The sequence below is a fragment of the Anabas testudineus genome, chromosome 8 (genome assembly GCF_900324465.2).
Source record: "Anabas testudineus chromosome 8, fAnaTes1.2, whole genome shotgun sequence".
Lineage (NCBI taxonomy): Eukaryota > Metazoa > Chordata > Actinopteri > Anabantiformes > Anabantidae > Anabas > Anabas testudineus.
This window is the reverse complement of record NC_046617.1, coordinates 2,455,357-2,473,192: the sequence shown is the minus strand read 5'-3', so window position 1 is coordinate 2,473,192 and position 17,836 is coordinate 2,455,357. Positions and strand designations below refer to the sequence as shown.

The following is a 17,836-nucleotide window of genomic DNA, read 5'->3' as shown; positions in this document are numbered from 1 at the left end:
CAAACACCTTATTGAAGCCTGTGTATCGACATTATTTATGAATTGATTTCTTCTTGCAACGTTTCATCAACATTTTTATAATAATACTCAAAGAAACAGTGACGGAAAAATTCTAAATTAACACAGTGAACCATTTAAATAAAATAAAAAAAAAAACAAAACACAAATATAAAGAATCACAGAATGATTATTGATGGATATAATATTAAAGTATAGGTTCTATTAAACGTAAAGGTTTGCACAACTATAAAACTAAATACAATATATTACATTTACTTCGTATAAGCAGTTAAGTATTACGCACGTTTATTGTTTCACGTATATTTATTCGTGTATTTTGTTGGGTTTTTTTTTCATTGAATTTACCTGATAAAAACTGACAAGGATTGTTAAAATGTATTCTAACAAACAGACGAAAGAAAGAAAGCGATGTTTCTACACGGATGTGTTTAGGCTGCGCACCGCGGGTTAGCACCGCCCGTCGCACCCCGGTCTGTTTTAAGTGCAGCCGGACTGGACGCGGCGTCAGTTTCACTTTTATCGATCCGCAGGAAACACTAAAGCTGACTTTATTTGACGTAGTATTTGATAATACGTTTTATTTTTATTTATTTTTTTATCGGCGGTCCAAAGTTTGACAGTGAAGGGAGTTTTTGTTTTTCTTGAAACATGGCGTGTGAAGGAAACGGTCTGTCCGGTAAGTTTGACGAGGCGACGCTCAGTTTCCAGCTCAGGTCCTGTGAACTGCTTCAGTCTTTGTAAACCCACACTTTACATCAGCCGCAGCCAAACTAACTACAAACAGCAGTGTGGCGACATTGTAAGAGTTGTTTAAAGTAACCGCATTAACTTGTGTACTGTCTGCTGTACTTGAGTATTTAAATGTTCTCATACTTGCTTCTTCACAACAATATCATATTCTTACCCCACTGCATTTGCTCTGCACAGTTTGATCTATGATAGAAAATATTCCACACTGTGCCAAAGTCATTCGGGTGATTAAAGGTTATAGTCAGTTAAGAAAAGCTCCTTCATTACCTGCAGCAACATTAAGGTGATCAACACATGAATGCATCAGTCGTTACAATCCAGTAATATCATATTTACCAACATGTAAACAATTGTGTTTAAGTACGTATTTCAAGCAGATACTAGTGCCATTAGTGTCATACTAATACTAATAATGTCACACTGCTACTTGAACGGAGAGATTCTTCCACTGTGAAGTAGAAGTATTCACTAATGTTTGTTTTCTTCCTTCACAGATGAGAGGATAGGGGAAGCCCTGATCAGAGAGTAGGTTTGCTTTTATTTACTAATCATTCTGACATAGTTTTTTACACTGACGCTGTGTAAAGTAAGAGTCCCAGCCCAAGACAAACTATTGCTGATTGTTTCTTAATATAAAGGTTTCTTTATAAGGTAATTAACATTATGGTCTACAAAAATATATCAATAATAATAAAAAATACGATAGAATATACATTGTATACATAGTGGACCAAAGATATGTGTCTTAAATTGTCTTAATTTAAGCCCTTCTCTATACTATTGTACTATTTTTTTCTTTGCTTTTTCATACATGACATTTAATCAACTATATAAGAAAAAGTCTAAAACTGTGTTGCAGATGTGTAAATAAGAAGTTTACACTAAATAGTAGTTTATTTCCTGTTTCAGTTTCATTTCACAGTAACAAGTTATTGTCCTCTTACCGTAAATCATACTATTATAACCACGGACTGAACCTTTGTCACAACATGACTCATATAGTTCAGGATAGTAAACAGAAAAACATGCATCTGGTTTTGTACTTCTTACAACTCGTTGTGTCAGTCTCTGATAGTTGTGGTTTCCTTTTTTCTTAAAATAGCACAATATGACGCCACAGAGAAAAGGTCAAGCAAAAACATACTGTCAATAGTACTAATACCAAAGGATTCCTTTGGATGGGGATGATGGATATGTGATACTTGGCACCAGACACTAGTGGTTTGTACACCTGAGCTGAATGACGTCCAGACACGGCTCATTTTGTGGTGTGGTGGTTGTGGTGTGAACTGTGTCTGCTCTTGTGCTGTGCACATAGATGTTATCAAACCACCTACTTAAGTTGTTCTGCTGTTAAAACCAACTCCTTCCCAGTAGAGCAAATAAACTCATAAAAAGCTGTACATTTTGATCACATCTAGATTATTGGTATTATGACACACCGCTAGCAGACAGTTTCAGTTTGACTGACAGAGCTGTACTAAATACTTTTGAAAGCCACACTGACATCACATGATAGTTACTCATTCACAAGACAAAAGGCCAGAATACTTTAAAACATCCTGCCACATAACATCATTGTTGTTATGTCGATGCTATAAGTTATAGTGTCTCTGTTCATTTACTGGAATTTTTTTTTTCAGCCTGACAGAAAACGTAGTGTGTCAATGTGTTCATTAAATTTATTTAAGTTATATTATTTACCTAGAGATGCTGATTTTGTAAAATAGTGCCAAGACGTTCAATTCTTTTTTCCCTCAGTATGTACTGAGCAGACACCCAAAGTGCACAAATATTTCACAGTTTAGGGTATTTTCTGGGAACAGAAAATCTCTTTTAAGCTCAAAAAATAGTGCAGGACACACTTACACCGTGTACCTGTATCCAGTGGAATTTAAACAATATGCATTATTATCAAACTTAAAATTAAGCTGTAGGCTACAAAAAGCTGATAATGTGCACAGTGTTTATTTTGTCATGGTGGTTGCAGATATAAGAAATAACCTAGAGAAAATTAAAGTAATTTAATCAAACAGGTAATTGATTACTAACAGGCACTAAACATTTTGTAACTGCTTTAACCAAACTGCAGAAGTGCAGCATGTTTTTCTAAAGCTGTACTCAAAGGATAATATGCTAACAGGATTGAGGCTGCTTATACTGTCAGTGTTTTGTACGTTAACAAAATAATGTGAGCCGTGCAACTGTGATGTATTCTGCACTCTTTATGTGTGTATATGCGCAGTTCAGCATGTACGGGAGGTATCACAAAAGAGTATCAACAAGAGAACAGATTACATACTAAGCTGTCAAGAACTGTGCATTTCTCCACCTTTCTGTGATGGACTTGTGCTACATGTATTGAGAGATGGCTCATGTTTCAGTCTTGACATAAAAAACCTGTTGCACTGTCACCATTCACAGTGCAACAGTTGAGTTGGGAACAGTGACCATGTACCATAGATAAACAAATGCTTATTGATACTGTGGTTTTTAATAGCTTAGCCCCATGTTGATTCCAAGTCCAATCTAATGGATCTGACAGAAGTTCTTTGATCTAATTTAGATTTTAGTCATCTTGATTTTAGCCAATGCATATCCTTTAAAATATGCCTGGATAAGCCTGACACTGATACTTCTGATTAGCTCAGAGCATTTCTCCTAGTGAACAGGGGTCGCTTTGGGAAAAACACGTTTTACCTTGTTGATCTCTTCCAGGGTCATAGAGGACCAGCTGAAAGATATACCCTCTGAGGATGTCCCACCCCTCACTCCCCTGGTGAAAGTAAAGAATGACCAGGAGCAGAAGGTGGTGGCCCAGCTGGCCGCAATGGTTCGCATCGTTGGAGACAGGATGCACACAGACAGAGCGTTCCAGGAGTGAGTTTCTCAGCTGCTTCATTGCAAAGCTTGATAAAATACTGAAAGCCATGGCGTAGAGTAAGTTATAAAGGTTTCTGAACTTGAATATCCAATTTTTTCCTTTAAAATCTATGTTTCAGTGCAATTGATGGGATTGCTAGAAACTCAAACTCCAAGTGGGACAAATTCAGGGAAGTGGCAGACAAAGTGTTTGAACATGGAATCACCTGGGAAAGGATCGCTGTGCTTATCTATGTTGCCGGCAAGCTGGCTGTCAAGGTGAGTAAGCTTCTTTTTGCTGCATATCAGGGTCATAGAAAAATCTCTCGCCACGTTTTTTTTTTTAAGCTTCAGTCTTTTGCCCATTCAGCTGGGGAGGATATCAGTTTCAGGCAACGGTTTCCCCCAAATAAATTGATATCATTGTCACACATTACACATTATGTTGAACACATTATAACCATAGCCAGTAATGTTATTATTCAGGGTAATGTTCCAATAAAACATTACTACTACCACTATTACTATTGCTACTACTACTGCTACTATTACTACTACTACTAATAATAATAATAATATAATGACAAAGATAATAGTAATAATAAATGGAAAGGGTCATACAAGCACATACAAATATTGACACACAGAATGGGAAACTATGGTGTAGTCTGTAAAAGTAAAAAAGTAAATGAAAACAAATAATCATTTGAATAATAAAATGAAGAAAACATTCTAGATAAATATGTTTTACTAACTCCTGCTGACTGTAAGGATGCACACATGTCTTAAAGGCGACTTTTTCCTCCACCATAGTCCAACATTTCTTCAAATCTGACTTCATCACAGTGGAAAGGAATTTCACCCCTTTTCCAACTGCTCATGAGCCATTTGTCTATTTCGATGTATAAAAATGATTGATGAAATTATCCCACAATGTAACCAAAAATAAAGTCTTTAGTGTGGCAGGAGTCTCACTGAGTATAAGCCTTATGTTTGTGTGTCCAACAGATGGTGGAAGCCCATCTTCCTCAGTCAGTGAGAGAGATCCTGAAGTGGACTGTGGAGTTTTTCAAAAACAATCTCCTGGGCTGGATTTGGGAACATGGTGGATGGGTATGTTGGGCCGTCATTTCCCTTTAATCTATTTTAAGTCTGTCTGTTCCAATACTTTTGCCCACATGAAAAATGGGTGAGTAGTAAGGGGTGGCTGTGGCTCAATAGGTAGAGCAGTTGTCTCCCAATCATAGGATTGGCAGACAAATTGGCAGTGTGGAATTCAGACAGGAGGGATCGTCACATGCCAAAGTGTCCTTGGGCAAGATACTGAACCCCAAGTTTCCCCCAGTGAGTCAGATCAGAGTCTGCCATCAGTGTGAGTGCTTGTGTGTGCCAATGGGTGAATGAGACGCAGTGTAAAGTGCTTTGAGTACCAGCTTGGTAGAAAAGCGTTATATAAGTGCAGAACATTTACCATTTAGTTTATAGGATCCGGACATAAACACCTGGAAATAAAAGCTGAAGTGTTGATCTTTTGTCTTGTAATTATCTTTTGATGTCAAACCCAAATGTTTTCAGTCTACAGCAAAAATAGAGTAACTGGCCTCACTGTTCCAATGCTTTTGGAGGGGAGTGTATTTATATTAGAAATAATTGATACTTCATTAATCTTTAATTATTGGACAGGTAGCTTTTTAGGCACCAAGGGTTTGGGTTTCCTTGTCTTGTCCAGAGACACTTTGACATGTGGCCAGTAAACAGGGTGAACTAGGAATCAAACCTCCAACATTGGGGTTTGTGAACAACTGCCCTACCAACTGACCCAAAGTCACCTATTAGATCCTAAGCATTAGAAGACTTGATTGAATTGGTGGAGAGTGAAACTAGTGTACTATTTGGTTTGTTCACTAGTGAATGGCAGAACAGAAGATTTGGCTAACAAAGATACTGTCTCATTTATGTTGTGTCCACAGATCAGCAGTTTCTCCGAGCTAGCAAAGTCTTCCATGCAGAGCATGTCATGCATGGGCTCTCTCAACTATGGCTGGGTCTTCATCTTTGTCGCTGGTCTGGGTTTAGGAAGCTTCATCACCTGGAGACTGACCAGATGACTTGGACAGGCCCATGCACAAACGCACCAGAAAACTTTGGTGTAATCGGACGTGACTACAATATGTTTACCAGAGAATTCATTTTTCTCCCTTCTACACTCCACATATCTAGCTTCTCCAGTGTTACCTATGCAGAACTTTAAACTTGAAAGTGACAACATCGTGTCAAACATATAAACTCATATGATTGCCCTTAGAATAACTGAGACATAAAATCCAAAAATAGAACAGTAAGACAATAATGTTTTATGAACACTGAAACAGATTCCTTGTCCTTATATAGGCCATTGGAGGTCTTTATAGAATGAATGGGGGGCAAATAGAACCATGCCAGTAGAAATGCATTAAGTGTCAGGAAACAAGGCAAAACCAGGTTTAATGATGTGTGCCTTGTCCACAATGAAGGCTTTGAGCACTGTCAGAGACCATGTCTGGAGTCCTTCTGGAGGTGGGACACGGGACGAGACTGATATTTCCAGTTCACCCAAACTATGTGTTGGGGTTTTCCTGTAGCTCTCCTCATCATCTGAACCAGTGGTGATCATTTGACAGCTGTGCTCTACCAGAGTGCCCAAGACATCTGACCACAGACTTGATGATACCAAAGTCAATAATGGATATTAGTGTTCTGTTGCAAAGTAGCCCTATGCTCGATGTTTACACATGGTGTAATCCATGACTAGTGCAGACGACCAATAATGAAGCAATACTCAGGGACAGATCAGGCAGGGCAACCCTTATCAACTCCCTCCAGGTTTCTCTATCGTTGTGAGTGTTGACGTCTCCCCACACTGAATCTTAAGCCAATATACTTAACATGGGTGGATGAATTGCTGTTTGTTGCATCAGCAGAGGCAACGGTCCACTCCTCTCAGCAACAGCTCACACATGAAAACAAGAGAGGAGATGTTCCACATGACTTTGGAACTAATCAATGATTAGGGCTCAGTATGCCCAGGTTCCCACCTTTTCCCCCTGCTCAGCTTCCACCGCACCTAAACCTAATGTCTATCACTGCAGATGATGAGCTCCCCTCCTCAGGTCTGGCTTTATAAAGTGACCTAATGCTGCCTGGTGCGATGGCACATCTTCAACTGAGAGATCGTTTTGAGGCTTTGTGATAACTGCAGAACGGGAAGTGAATGTAGAGATTTGGCCAATCCCAAAAGGTTTATGTATTTTTTCATGACAGAGCATATTAACACTTTTTTGCACTGTCAGTTATTTTTAAGAATGACGTATAAATGAAATATTTAGCAAAAATGTTTGTTCATGTTTTTATTGCATAATATTTTTTTGAAAATCTGAATAATCCTGAATACAGAACAAATCATATAATATTTATTTTGGTAACTCTTTATACAATTAAATTTTTTTTCCAAAGGAGCCACATTGGTACAGTAGAATACAGTCAATTAATGACCTAATTTTATAGTAAACTCAAAAAAAAAATTGCCATGTTTTTGGCGATTTAGAAATGACGCTCAAGGAAACTTTTACTTGAAACCTGGAATTCTGTTGCAAATTAAATACAAAGGTTGAAAATGTGCAGGTGAAATTATTATATGCATTTTCTTGTATTGCATGCACCAGTTTGTTGTTTTTCTTAACTACGTTTGTAACCCAGACCATGCTTTAAACTTTTTGTCCTGAAGACATTTCACTTCAATGCCAGTATACTGTACATTAAACTATGTCAAGAATGGTTCTGCCTGTTGCACAATAAAAAAAACATTTTAGTCTGTTTGTCTTTTTTGCCCTAATTCAAATCTAGTAATATTATTTTTTGTTATTATTTGTTGTTTATTATATTTTGCTTAGGTAGTACAACACAAACTGGTTTATGTTACAATTAAAATGTTACAGTGCGTTATTAGATAAGTTAGTTAAGCTTAATTTAAACAGCAAATCGAATTGAGATCAAGGGAGACCTCATATCACATTACAAAATAATAGTACATCACTCAAATAATTCACAAATGGGCATCACAACCTCTACAACATTAACATTCTCTCTCTGGAGACATTTAAAGAATAGGGGAATACTCCTAGGGAAAAAAAAGTATTAAGCCAACTCTAAATTTATATGTTTGACGTATATGTATATGCTTAGAATATACACGTGGACAAAGTTGTTGGTACCCTTCCATTAAAGAGAGAAACCCTCACAAAGCTCACTGAAATAACTTGAAGTAATAATAAATAAAAAATGACTGTAGCCAACCTGCCAGGACGTGGAATACAAATGTTAACTAAAGAACCCAGAACAACGTCCATGGAGATTAAAGGTGAAATCAAGGACAAGGTAGATCAGAGTCAGATCACACTATCAGCTACTGTTTAAGCCAAAGTGGTATTAATAGAAGACGACTGAGGAGGACTCCACTGATGAAAGCAAATCATAAAAAAAAAATAAATAAATAAATAGAAAACACATATTGACAAACCACAAAGCTTCTGGGAGAATGTCCTTTGGACAGATGAGACTTAACTGGAGCTTTTTGGCAATTCACATGAGCTCTATGTTCACAGATGAAAACTACAGCATAAAAAGAAGTACAAGTACCTACTGTGAAACACGGAGGTGGCTCTGTTATGTTCTGGGGCTGCTTCGCTCCATCTGGCACAGGGTGTCTTAAATCTGTGCAGGTACAATGAAATTTCAAGACTTTATTTTTGTACAGACCAGTTTCATTAGCCTTTGTGGAATTTTCTAACCCCATAACAACTATTTTGTCCAAGGGTGTAATTATTCATCAGAGTTGGTGACAACCATAGCACAGAGTCCTTGGGTTGTCTGCTTTTCCTCAGGAATGAAGATTTTGGTGGTCTGCCTACAAAGTATCACTGGAACGCCTTCAGAGGGATGTACTGACTGATGTATGCTGGTTAAAGGTCAAGGTCACCGTGACCTAATGTGTGTCCCATTCTCTAAGTAAAGTGCAACTTCCCTGTTTGGCAGAGGTAAACTGTTTTTTAGGCTGACTTTTAGACAGATTATACCAGAATTGTCTGGTGATGGATGTTGTGATTTGATTAGATGTATGCACAAGTAGGATCTCCACAAACGCACAGTGTATATAGAGAAAAAGAAGATCAGAGACTAGTGTAATTGCGGTTAGCACTTTTCTCTTCCTTACAGAGTGCACTAGACCAGTCTTGTTAAACACTCTTTGAACTGAAATAAACCTGTGTTCTCCTCCTCCTTCCTGTCATTTTCCTACATTCCCAGTGTCTAAGAATAAGCTCTATCGTGTGTGATTTGGCTTAGTATAATTATACCCCTGCACTGCTACCTCTCTTTATCTTTATCTCTCTCCGTGTCGCTCTCTCCCTTGCTCCCTGATGTCTCCCGTGCTCCTATAAACGGTAGACAATTAGCAGCAAAGGGTAGATTTATTAATTAGCCAGTAACGAGGGATGAGCAAAAGAAAGATTGATTGATGGAAGGAAGAATGGTGGAGAAGTGATGAGCTTATTGAAATGGACTGATGTATTGTGGTACAGAACACAGACCGTGGACAGGTGTGCTACAGAGAATGAGATGGGCTACAGGAAGTGCACGGTCAGCCTGGAAGAGCCTTACTTCTACTTTCATAAAACCTGGGGACGGCATCTTTTAGTGTGAATAAACCTGGTGACGGTAAGTAGTAAGTACCAAAGACATGCTGCAGGCATCAAACATGTTAACACATGTTAAAGCAAGTTGTCCCAATTAGTCATGCAGTTGTCAAGTCCTTCTCTTAGAGGAGAATTACATTGAAAAGCTGACTTTGTATAACATGACCTTGCTACATGTGGATGCAGCCCCTTGCAATGTTGCAAGCGCTCATTCAGACAGGAGGGAATCCAAGATCAGGGTTGCACGCACAGGGTTGGAATCTCAATCTGTATGATGTTTAATCACAGACTCAGTGCTACTCAGGTGTAGTTTTTCACTTTCTCAAATCATTTTCGTGCCGTATAGCTCCTTGGGAAACTGGACTTGTGTATGCGTCGGTGTGTGATCCTCCTTCCATTCCTCTCCTGCCGTCCGTCACTAATTATTAATCCCTCAGAAGAGTCCTGAACTCCTCCGTGCTCATTTATTATGGCTGTGCAGTAGTAAAACACTGGTTGGAGCATCCTGTGCTAATATGTGTTGGTCTCAGGTGATGTAACATGCACTCTGGCAGCCATCTTGGAAATGCACAGCTCCTGACTACAACAGCTTTGAACACCTCAGTCTGATTTGGCTCCTTCAGTGTGAAATCAATATGTTTCAGGAAAGGAAGGCAAAACAATCACCAGGATGTCTTTATAAGAAATTCACTTACTATGTACTTTAAGTTTCTTCATAATCTTAGTGTCTATCAGTGAACACAAGAGGGCGCTCCTCCTGCACTACACAGAAACATGCTGATGAGTCCTTTCCTGTCATAAAATTTGTTTTCATGTTACACACTCTACATCGACATGCTGAAATGACCACAATGTGCATCAATAATCAAAGATTGAACTCCATATATTAATGTTATTAGAATTTATTTTCCTGAGTGGTGTAAACTCAGGGAATTAATATAAAATACACCTACTTTGAACACATTTATTCAGCTTATATGTGTATGAATTTCTTTTTTCCTTACTAGCTACGTTATTTTCTCTCTAATTAAAGTCTAGACAGAAATTGTTTGCCTTCTTCTTCTTTCCATCATTCCTTTCCTCTTTATCAAACAAACTAGGGACCCATCCAACTGTCAGCTATTAGTTCCGGTTTGGGAATGAAAGGGACAAGAGAAGGAGATTTAAAGTCTGAGCAGAGCAGAAAGGAAACGAGGAGACCAGGTGGGGGTGCAGGGGGTACACAGACAGCTATAGGCAGAGAGAGAGAAGGAGACAAGGAGGAGAGACTGCAGCAGTTGGGCCCTCTGCAGTTCTCTCTTTTGGCCCTTAGATGTCCCTGTGCACCACACTGCAGTACAGCAGATCCAAGAACAGATGCAGAAGCTGCACTGCTCAAAGTGTGTGTGTGTGTGTGTGTGTGTGTCTGTGCGATAAAGAGAGAGAGAGAGAGAGCGAGCTGGACAGAGAGAGGATGAGGGAGACATTCAGGTACAAGCTTTTTCTGTAGCACCAATGCAGTTCTCTGTCCTTGTTCTTCCGCCTGGCATTGCTTTTTCCTCTAGCGTTGTAAAATGAATTATGGGAAAATGTAGATATTGCTTTATTTTTTTATTATAATTGATTATAATTGGTTTTTTGCAGTTTGCACAAAAAGGTCAAACAACACGTGGCTACTGTCCAGCTTTGTCACATACCAATAAGCGCATGTTTCCATATTGTGTTTGATCATCACGTTGTTTCTTCTCCTTTTGCAGGAGTTTAATACCAGCTGACAGGTTATTTAGCACCATTAACTGGATTTGTGTGTTCAACTTCAATCTCTACATAACTGCTGTGGATGACAACACACACTAATTTGCTTATTCTTTTGCTAGTTTTCTGGAAATGTTATTATTAATGCAGGTGACAGAATAAAGACAGTGTTCTGGCATCCTCCACGTGCTTCCTAATGAGAAAGAGGCTGACAACACAGTGCACAGCGAACAAAGGGCTGATGTCCCAATCACAACAGAGTCCTTATCCGAGCAGAGTGATCAGGGTGAGAAACACAGATTCAGACTGACAGAATAATCAGGATTAAGCAGACATCAGAGTTTGGTAGTCAGAGAGAGTAAGAGGGTTAGAGTCAGAAGTGCAACAAACTTACACAAGAATCAAAAAGCAGAGATCAGGTCCGAAACAGAAGAAGCAGTCCAATTGTCAGGGCAGACAATCTGGCAAAAGGTGAGTGCTAGAGGCCTGCTGATGTAGGACAAGTAAGAACTGTTGACTTACAATAATACTTTGTAAGGCAGCAACTACTCACCTTTAAATTGTGCGCATATACATGATTCATCAATATTTTCTTAGCTGAATTTGTTCATATACTGTACACAAGATTTAGAGGTAAATGAATTATAAAGAAATAAATGCATAGCACATTAAAACAGCATGCACTGAAAATGAACTCGCTAATGCATCGGCCAAATGTATGAAACTGGGGCCTTTTATATATTTTGCATATTACACTACATTTTTTGACAGGTTTTGCTTTTTAATGACTCTTTTAAAAACAAATGTTTTTAAATGTCATTATACTGCATACTACTATACCTATCATACTGCAAGGAGCTCCTTGCTCAGCACGTTAATTAGCTGAGTGTGTGTATGGGCATGCATGTTTGCATGTTAGCTACTGAATAGTGTAGTGGTAAACTCATTCCATGCAGGAGACTGGGGTTCGAATGATGGTTGTGGCTGTGAGTCCTTAGGCAAGACCCCTTTAAGCCTACCCTGCTTTCGCATGTGTTTGTTTGGGGAAATGTGTGTGTGCATGCTCGTGACGGGTGGGTATGAAATGCACATATAAGCAACATGAGCAATCCATCTGTCATTTCCAGTTACCACGAAAAAGAGGTGAAAGAGGAAGAAGGAGAGGATGTTTGTCACAGGCAGGGTTAGAGAAGGGACTGCTTGAATAACACTGTATGAACATAATGTGACTTTAGGTTTCAGTATATGCAGTGACGAAGCTTTGCTTTGAAAACAGCACCAGGTTAGTTCACTCACACAGGTCTTTTATCCAGATACTTGTCGGTTAGACTGTTCCAGTATCTTGGACAACTTGCCACAGTTCATCTAGGGACTGACTCCCAGTGTCTTCTGTCTCTTCAGGTATGAAGGGACAGAAGACACAAGTGTCAGGCCAGGACCTGAGCAGGATGTTGATGCATGAGCACAATCTGGCAACAGCATATGATGACTATAGGATAGGATAAATACTAGGGCTAATGAATGATGACATGGAGGCCAAGGGGCCATGCTAGGGTGTAGTCACCAAGCAGGAATAAAGTGAAGGCCTGACAACATACTGTAAATGGATAACATAAAATGAACAAAGTGGAAGTGGAGAAATTAACAAAATAAGAGCACGAACATTGAGAGAAATGTCAAAAGAAAAACACTGGAAACACCGGGCAGCCTAGATCGTACAGTTGGCCCTTAATTACAATCAGTGTGACGTAACTGTCATGCATGAATTATGAGAACCACAGTTAAGCTTTCTTTATTCAAATTTCAAAAATGTAATTGAAACTTTTTTATGAACCTATTTTTCATGGAAGTACAAAGAAATGTATGTGTTTGACTTTTTAACAAAAACAAAACATGTATTTAACACACCAATAGTACAACATGTGATATACTGTGTGAAGTAATGGTAGCTTGTAATGCTACTGTGTTTCCACACATTTAAATCTTCACAGTGCTCACTTACCTGAGCTGAAGCAGAGACATGTGTCTGGCCTGACTGTATTTTTTCCCACGATTACTCAGTTGTATACTTCAGTGAGCTGTAAAGTTTCTGAGAGTACCATAACCTGCCATTTCCACCACAAATATAATAAAAATATATAAAATAAAAAAGCAAAAGATCATCACATTTTTAATTTTCCTTCTGTATCAAAGTAAACATTATCTTTACATGGGTAAAGAGTGTACTGCAAACAGGGGCTACTAATAGGTGATTCAACATACTTATACCAATGTAAAATAAAAATGTAATTAATTTAGGACATGGCTCTGGACAGGATTTATAGTATTTCAGTTCAGTATGTAACTGAGCTTGTAGTTATTACTGGTTTTACTGGGGTAGGGGAAGAAAAACATTTGAGTTTTTATGCTTTAAAGAAGCTGTTCTACTGATATGTGAAAATGAACAAGTCACATTTGAAGCTACATCAACTTGATGTTCAGTATGTGCTTTACTTTTAGAAAAAAGATTCATCAGAACCTGCCTTGGAATATGAAGTCTTTTCACTATCACATGATCTAGTGATCAGTGCCTTGTTTCACTGCAACTGTTCAACAGCAACTGCTAACTGGTACTGTAATGTGGCATACATTTCATGATGTATACACAAGACACTTATACATAACATCAAAATCCATTGACATTCATTGACAAGTTACATTTCCTAAACATTACAACCCCCTTATCCTATGAAATCCTAAGCCTAAAACCAGGTTTTAACTCTCAGAAAACCCTCTGAAGGTGTGAGTACCACATAGAATGTGCTCACAATGTGGTATCAAACTAAACCTTGTTCACTCCGTGTGAGAAAGCCTTGTACATGCATGTGTAAGGCACGACCTTCAGTTTTTCTCTCTTTTCATCTAGTTAATTACAGTTTGTCTGCTTGTATAAAGCAATGGTGGGGCTGAGAGGGAAAGGGAGAGAGTTTTTCTTTTTATTCAACGCTACAGCATAGCCAGCAAAGTGGCTGACTGAATGACAAAGTGTAGAGGGCAGGAGAGGAGGGGAAAGAGGCACAGGAGAGGTAGAAATGGAGGTTGAGATGGAGAGAGCTGCCATGGGGAGAGGAGGACAACAGAGATGAGGAGAGAGAGGAGAAAGAGAGAACAGGGGCCAGAGAGTTCACCTGATCTTCACATGCCATCAAGTGTTCTCATGGAGCGGCATGATGAGAGAGAAACAGAAGGGAGCAACTCCCAGTGCGGAGGGGATGTAGGGTGATGAGGGGACGAGGATGAGAAAAGACAGAGGGGAGAGAGAGAGAGGGTGGGTGAAAAGAGGAACAGATGACAGAGCAAGGTAGATGCTATGAAAAAAAGGTGACTGCGTTCAGTGCAGCAAAAAGAAAAAGAAAAAAAAAAATCATATACTACACTGTGCAGTGTCAATAAGTGAACAAATGTATAAATATGTTTGTGAATTATATCTGTGTGCACTTTTGACACCTAAGAAACCCTGACAATGCATTTTCCTTTTGTCCAACTGGGTTTTTACAGGAGTTCTAGGAGCCTGAAGGTCATTGAACTAAGCACACGGTCTTTCAAAAGGCGCAAATAAGTATGTTTAACAAGTAAAAAAACAAACAACTGATGATTCATGACGAGATTCATTTTAGTTAAACTTTAACATTAACACTTTTTATTCTTATTACATTCCTATTGCTATGAATTGTGGGTAATCTTGCAAGAAAGACCAGATATCTTGCTGCACCTCCAACAGCTCACTGATATCCTATACTGTATGCTAAATCCATACACAACTGAAGTGTAAAAATAACACGTTGTGGTTTTACGAGGCGTTGCGTGTCAATGTTTTGAACAGACTATAACCTCAAAACACTCGCACTTGTTTTCCAGCCATTCCTGCACTTCCGATTGGCTGAACACACCTGATCCGGGTAATCATCAGTGGGTAGAAAAACATGCAGGGACAGGGTTGGAAAACTACCACTATAAAGTCACTGACAGAAAGCTGAAAGCTGTCCGTCCTGTTATGTCAACATGGTTAAATTGTCATCTAGAAGGTGCACAGTGACAATTTTGTTCCCCACCCCTACACCTGTCTACATGAGACTGTTCTACAGCCTCATCTCATCTCAATCTAAGAACTATGATTTTAAAAAACAGGTTGGTGTGGAGGTCCTCAGGCATGAGCTTGGCTGCGTTTAGGATTCCATCGACTGTGACCACAGCACCTTGCATTGTGTGTATGTGCATGTTCCTGTGATGTTCGAGTCGTCTCTATACGGCAGAGCACGTTGCTGCAGACGGTTCTCAACAGACCAACACAGCACATTAACTCTGCACTAGAGAGAGAGAGGGAGGACAAGCAGCGGCGATGATAAGGAGAGGTGGAGAAATGGAGAGAATACACTGTGTGAGAAAAAGAGGGAGAGAATGGGGGAGCACTAATGATCTGATGGTCTGCAGTCTTTTCTCGCCATTCTGTGGAGCTCAGCAAATACTCGTTCTGCTTCTGGCCTCCCCCTCTCTCCCTTTCTCCCTCTCTTTGTCTCCGTCTTGCTGGTGGTAGAGGGACTATCTTGGAAAGCAGAAGAGAGAGAGAGAAGGGGCAGTGGGCGTGAAACACTCTATCATATCCCTCCTGCTCTGCTTTAATTGAGCTAAGTGTTTTAGTAGATTGAAAGACAGTGTGGAGGAAGCGAGTGATGCAGCAAAGAGAGAGCAAGAGAGGAAGAGAAAGTGAGAGAGCAGATGAGAGCTTTAGTTAAGGAGAGACATTTCCATGCAGGACACTACACCAAATCTTAAATACAGTTTCAAGGCACCAGCAATAGTATTTTAATTCTTTCAATATATTTTACATGCACTGATGTGTAGGCATGCACTGCAATGGAAATTAGTATCACTCACAACATAAAAAACAGGAACCATTTCATCCATCTTTAATCAGGTAAAATCAGGTAAAAGGTTTCCATCCATTTGCTGAACCTACTTACAGAGTCCTGCCATTCATGTCCCAAAAGCCGCTACGAACCCTCTTAAGCTTAAGTGGTGTTTCTCAAGAGCACTGTTGCTTAAGACACTCCGAATGACTATGGATCACCTAACATCTCCTAGTAACTCATAGGTGCCTAAAACTCTAAAACGATTCTCTTTATACTCGTCTTGTTAGATCTTAGCACACTATAGATTACAACGTTCTATTAAACAGACTGGAACATGTCATCGGGGTTAAAGGAACAGCACTAGGCTGGTTTAAATGTTATTGATGAATCTTCCATGCACACTAAAATTAGCTACGGGGTTCCACAGGGTTCTGTGCTGGGGCAGATTCTATTCTCTATATTCTGTCTATATATGCCCCCCTTAGACAATATATTTAGGAAACACTTCATTTCCATTGTTATGCAGATGATACCCAGCTATACTGATCTGTGAAACCAGACAAAACTAATAGATTAATCAAACTTCAAGCATGCTTAAAAGACATAAAGGCCTGAATGTCTTCTAATTTTCTACTCCCCAATTTAGACAAGACATATTATTTAGTTTGGTCCTAAAAGCCTCAGAGACACTTTGTCTAATCATATTCTTACCCTAGATGATATAACATTGGCCTCAAGTAATATTGTGAGGAATCTAAGAGTTATCTTTGACCAGGATATCTCCTTTATTTAATACATAAATAAATCTCTAGAACTGCCTTTTTTCACCTGAGAAACATTGTTAAAATTAGGAGCATCCTGTCCCAAAGTGATGCTGAAAAACTAGTCCATGCATTTGTTACTTCCAGACTGGACTATTGTAATTCCTTATTTATAGGATGTCCCAATAACTCATTAAAAAGCCTCCAGTTAATCCAAAATGCTGCAGCCAGAGTTCTGACTGGAATTAGTTAGAGAGATCATATTTCTTTTTCATTAGCTTCTCTACATTGGCTCCCTGTAAAATCCAGAATTTAATTTTAAACACTTTGCCTCACATATACAACACTTCAAAATCAAGTTCCATCTTACCATAAAGACCTCATAATTCCTTATTTTACCAGCAGGACTCCCTGTTCTCAGACTCTATAGGTCTACTTGTGGTTCCTAGAGTTTCCAAATGTAGAATGGGAGACAGAGCCTTTAGCATAAAGCTCCTCTCCTGTGGAACCTTCCCTGTTTATAAAGCTTATAGTAAGAGATGGATCAGGCGACTCTGGACCACCTCTTAGTTATGCTGCTGTAGATTAGTCTGCTGAGAGACCTCTACTGATACACTGAGCCTCTCTTCTCTCCTCTCCCCTCCTATCCTCTTATCTGTCCATTCATACAATGATAGTTTTTTTGTTTCCTGCTGTTCTTTTCTCTCTCCTCTTTCCACTCACCTCAAGCAACCGATTGAGGCAGATGGCCGCCCACTCTGAGCCTGGTTCTGCTGGAGGTTTTTTTCTCTAAAGGGAGTTTTTCCTCTCCACCATCACCTAATGCTTGCTGTAGTGTAGTTTTCTATATAAGTCTATATACAGTTTTGTAAGGTCTTAAATCCTTAAACACTGTAAAGTGCTTTGATATGATTTCTGTTGTGATTTGGCAAAATACAAATAAAATAAAATTTAAATTAAAACATGGAAGGAATACTGACCCATCCTTCTGGGTACTCACAGGGATGTCTCTTACATGTCAGTAAGCTATTCAAGAGGGGTATGGAACCACGAAGAAAGGCCAAAAAAGAAACAACTACAAAGTAATATT

The 17,836-nt window shown here is 39.1% G+C and overlaps 1 protein-coding gene across 1 annotated transcript; it reads left to right on the top strand.

The window, feature by feature from the left end:
- Positions 1-468: 468 nt before the first annotated feature.
- Positions 469-7,482, top strand: LOC113162699 (apoptosis regulator BAX-like). The gene is made up of 6 exons (XM_026360978.2): positions 469-697; positions 1,266-1,296; positions 3,490-3,651; positions 3,774-3,912; positions 4,642-4,746; positions 5,604-7,482. Exons 1-6 carry the CDS (start codon positions 670-672, stop codon positions 5,739-5,741), a joined length of 603 nt encoding a protein of 200 aa, XP_026216763.1. The 5' UTR covers positions 469-669; the 3' UTR covers positions 5,742-7,482.
- The last annotated feature ends 10,354 nt before the right edge of the window (positions 7,483-17,836 follow it).

What these genes read in the sequence shown, in the direction of transcription:
- LOC113162699 (XM_026360978.2), top strand. Translation starts at nt 670, where the DNA reads ATGGCGTGTGAAGGAAACGGTCTGTCCG. An exon ending in TGAAGGAAACGGTCTGTCCG is followed by an intron (nt 698 to 1,265) that starts GTAAGTTTGACG and finishes CTTCCTTCACAG; the next exon opens with ATGAGAGGATAGGGGAAGCC. An exon ending in GGGGAAGCCCTGATCAGAGA is followed by an intron (nt 1,297 to 3,489) that starts GTAGGTTTGCTT and finishes GATCTCTTCCAG; the next exon opens with GGTCATAGAGGACCAGCTGA.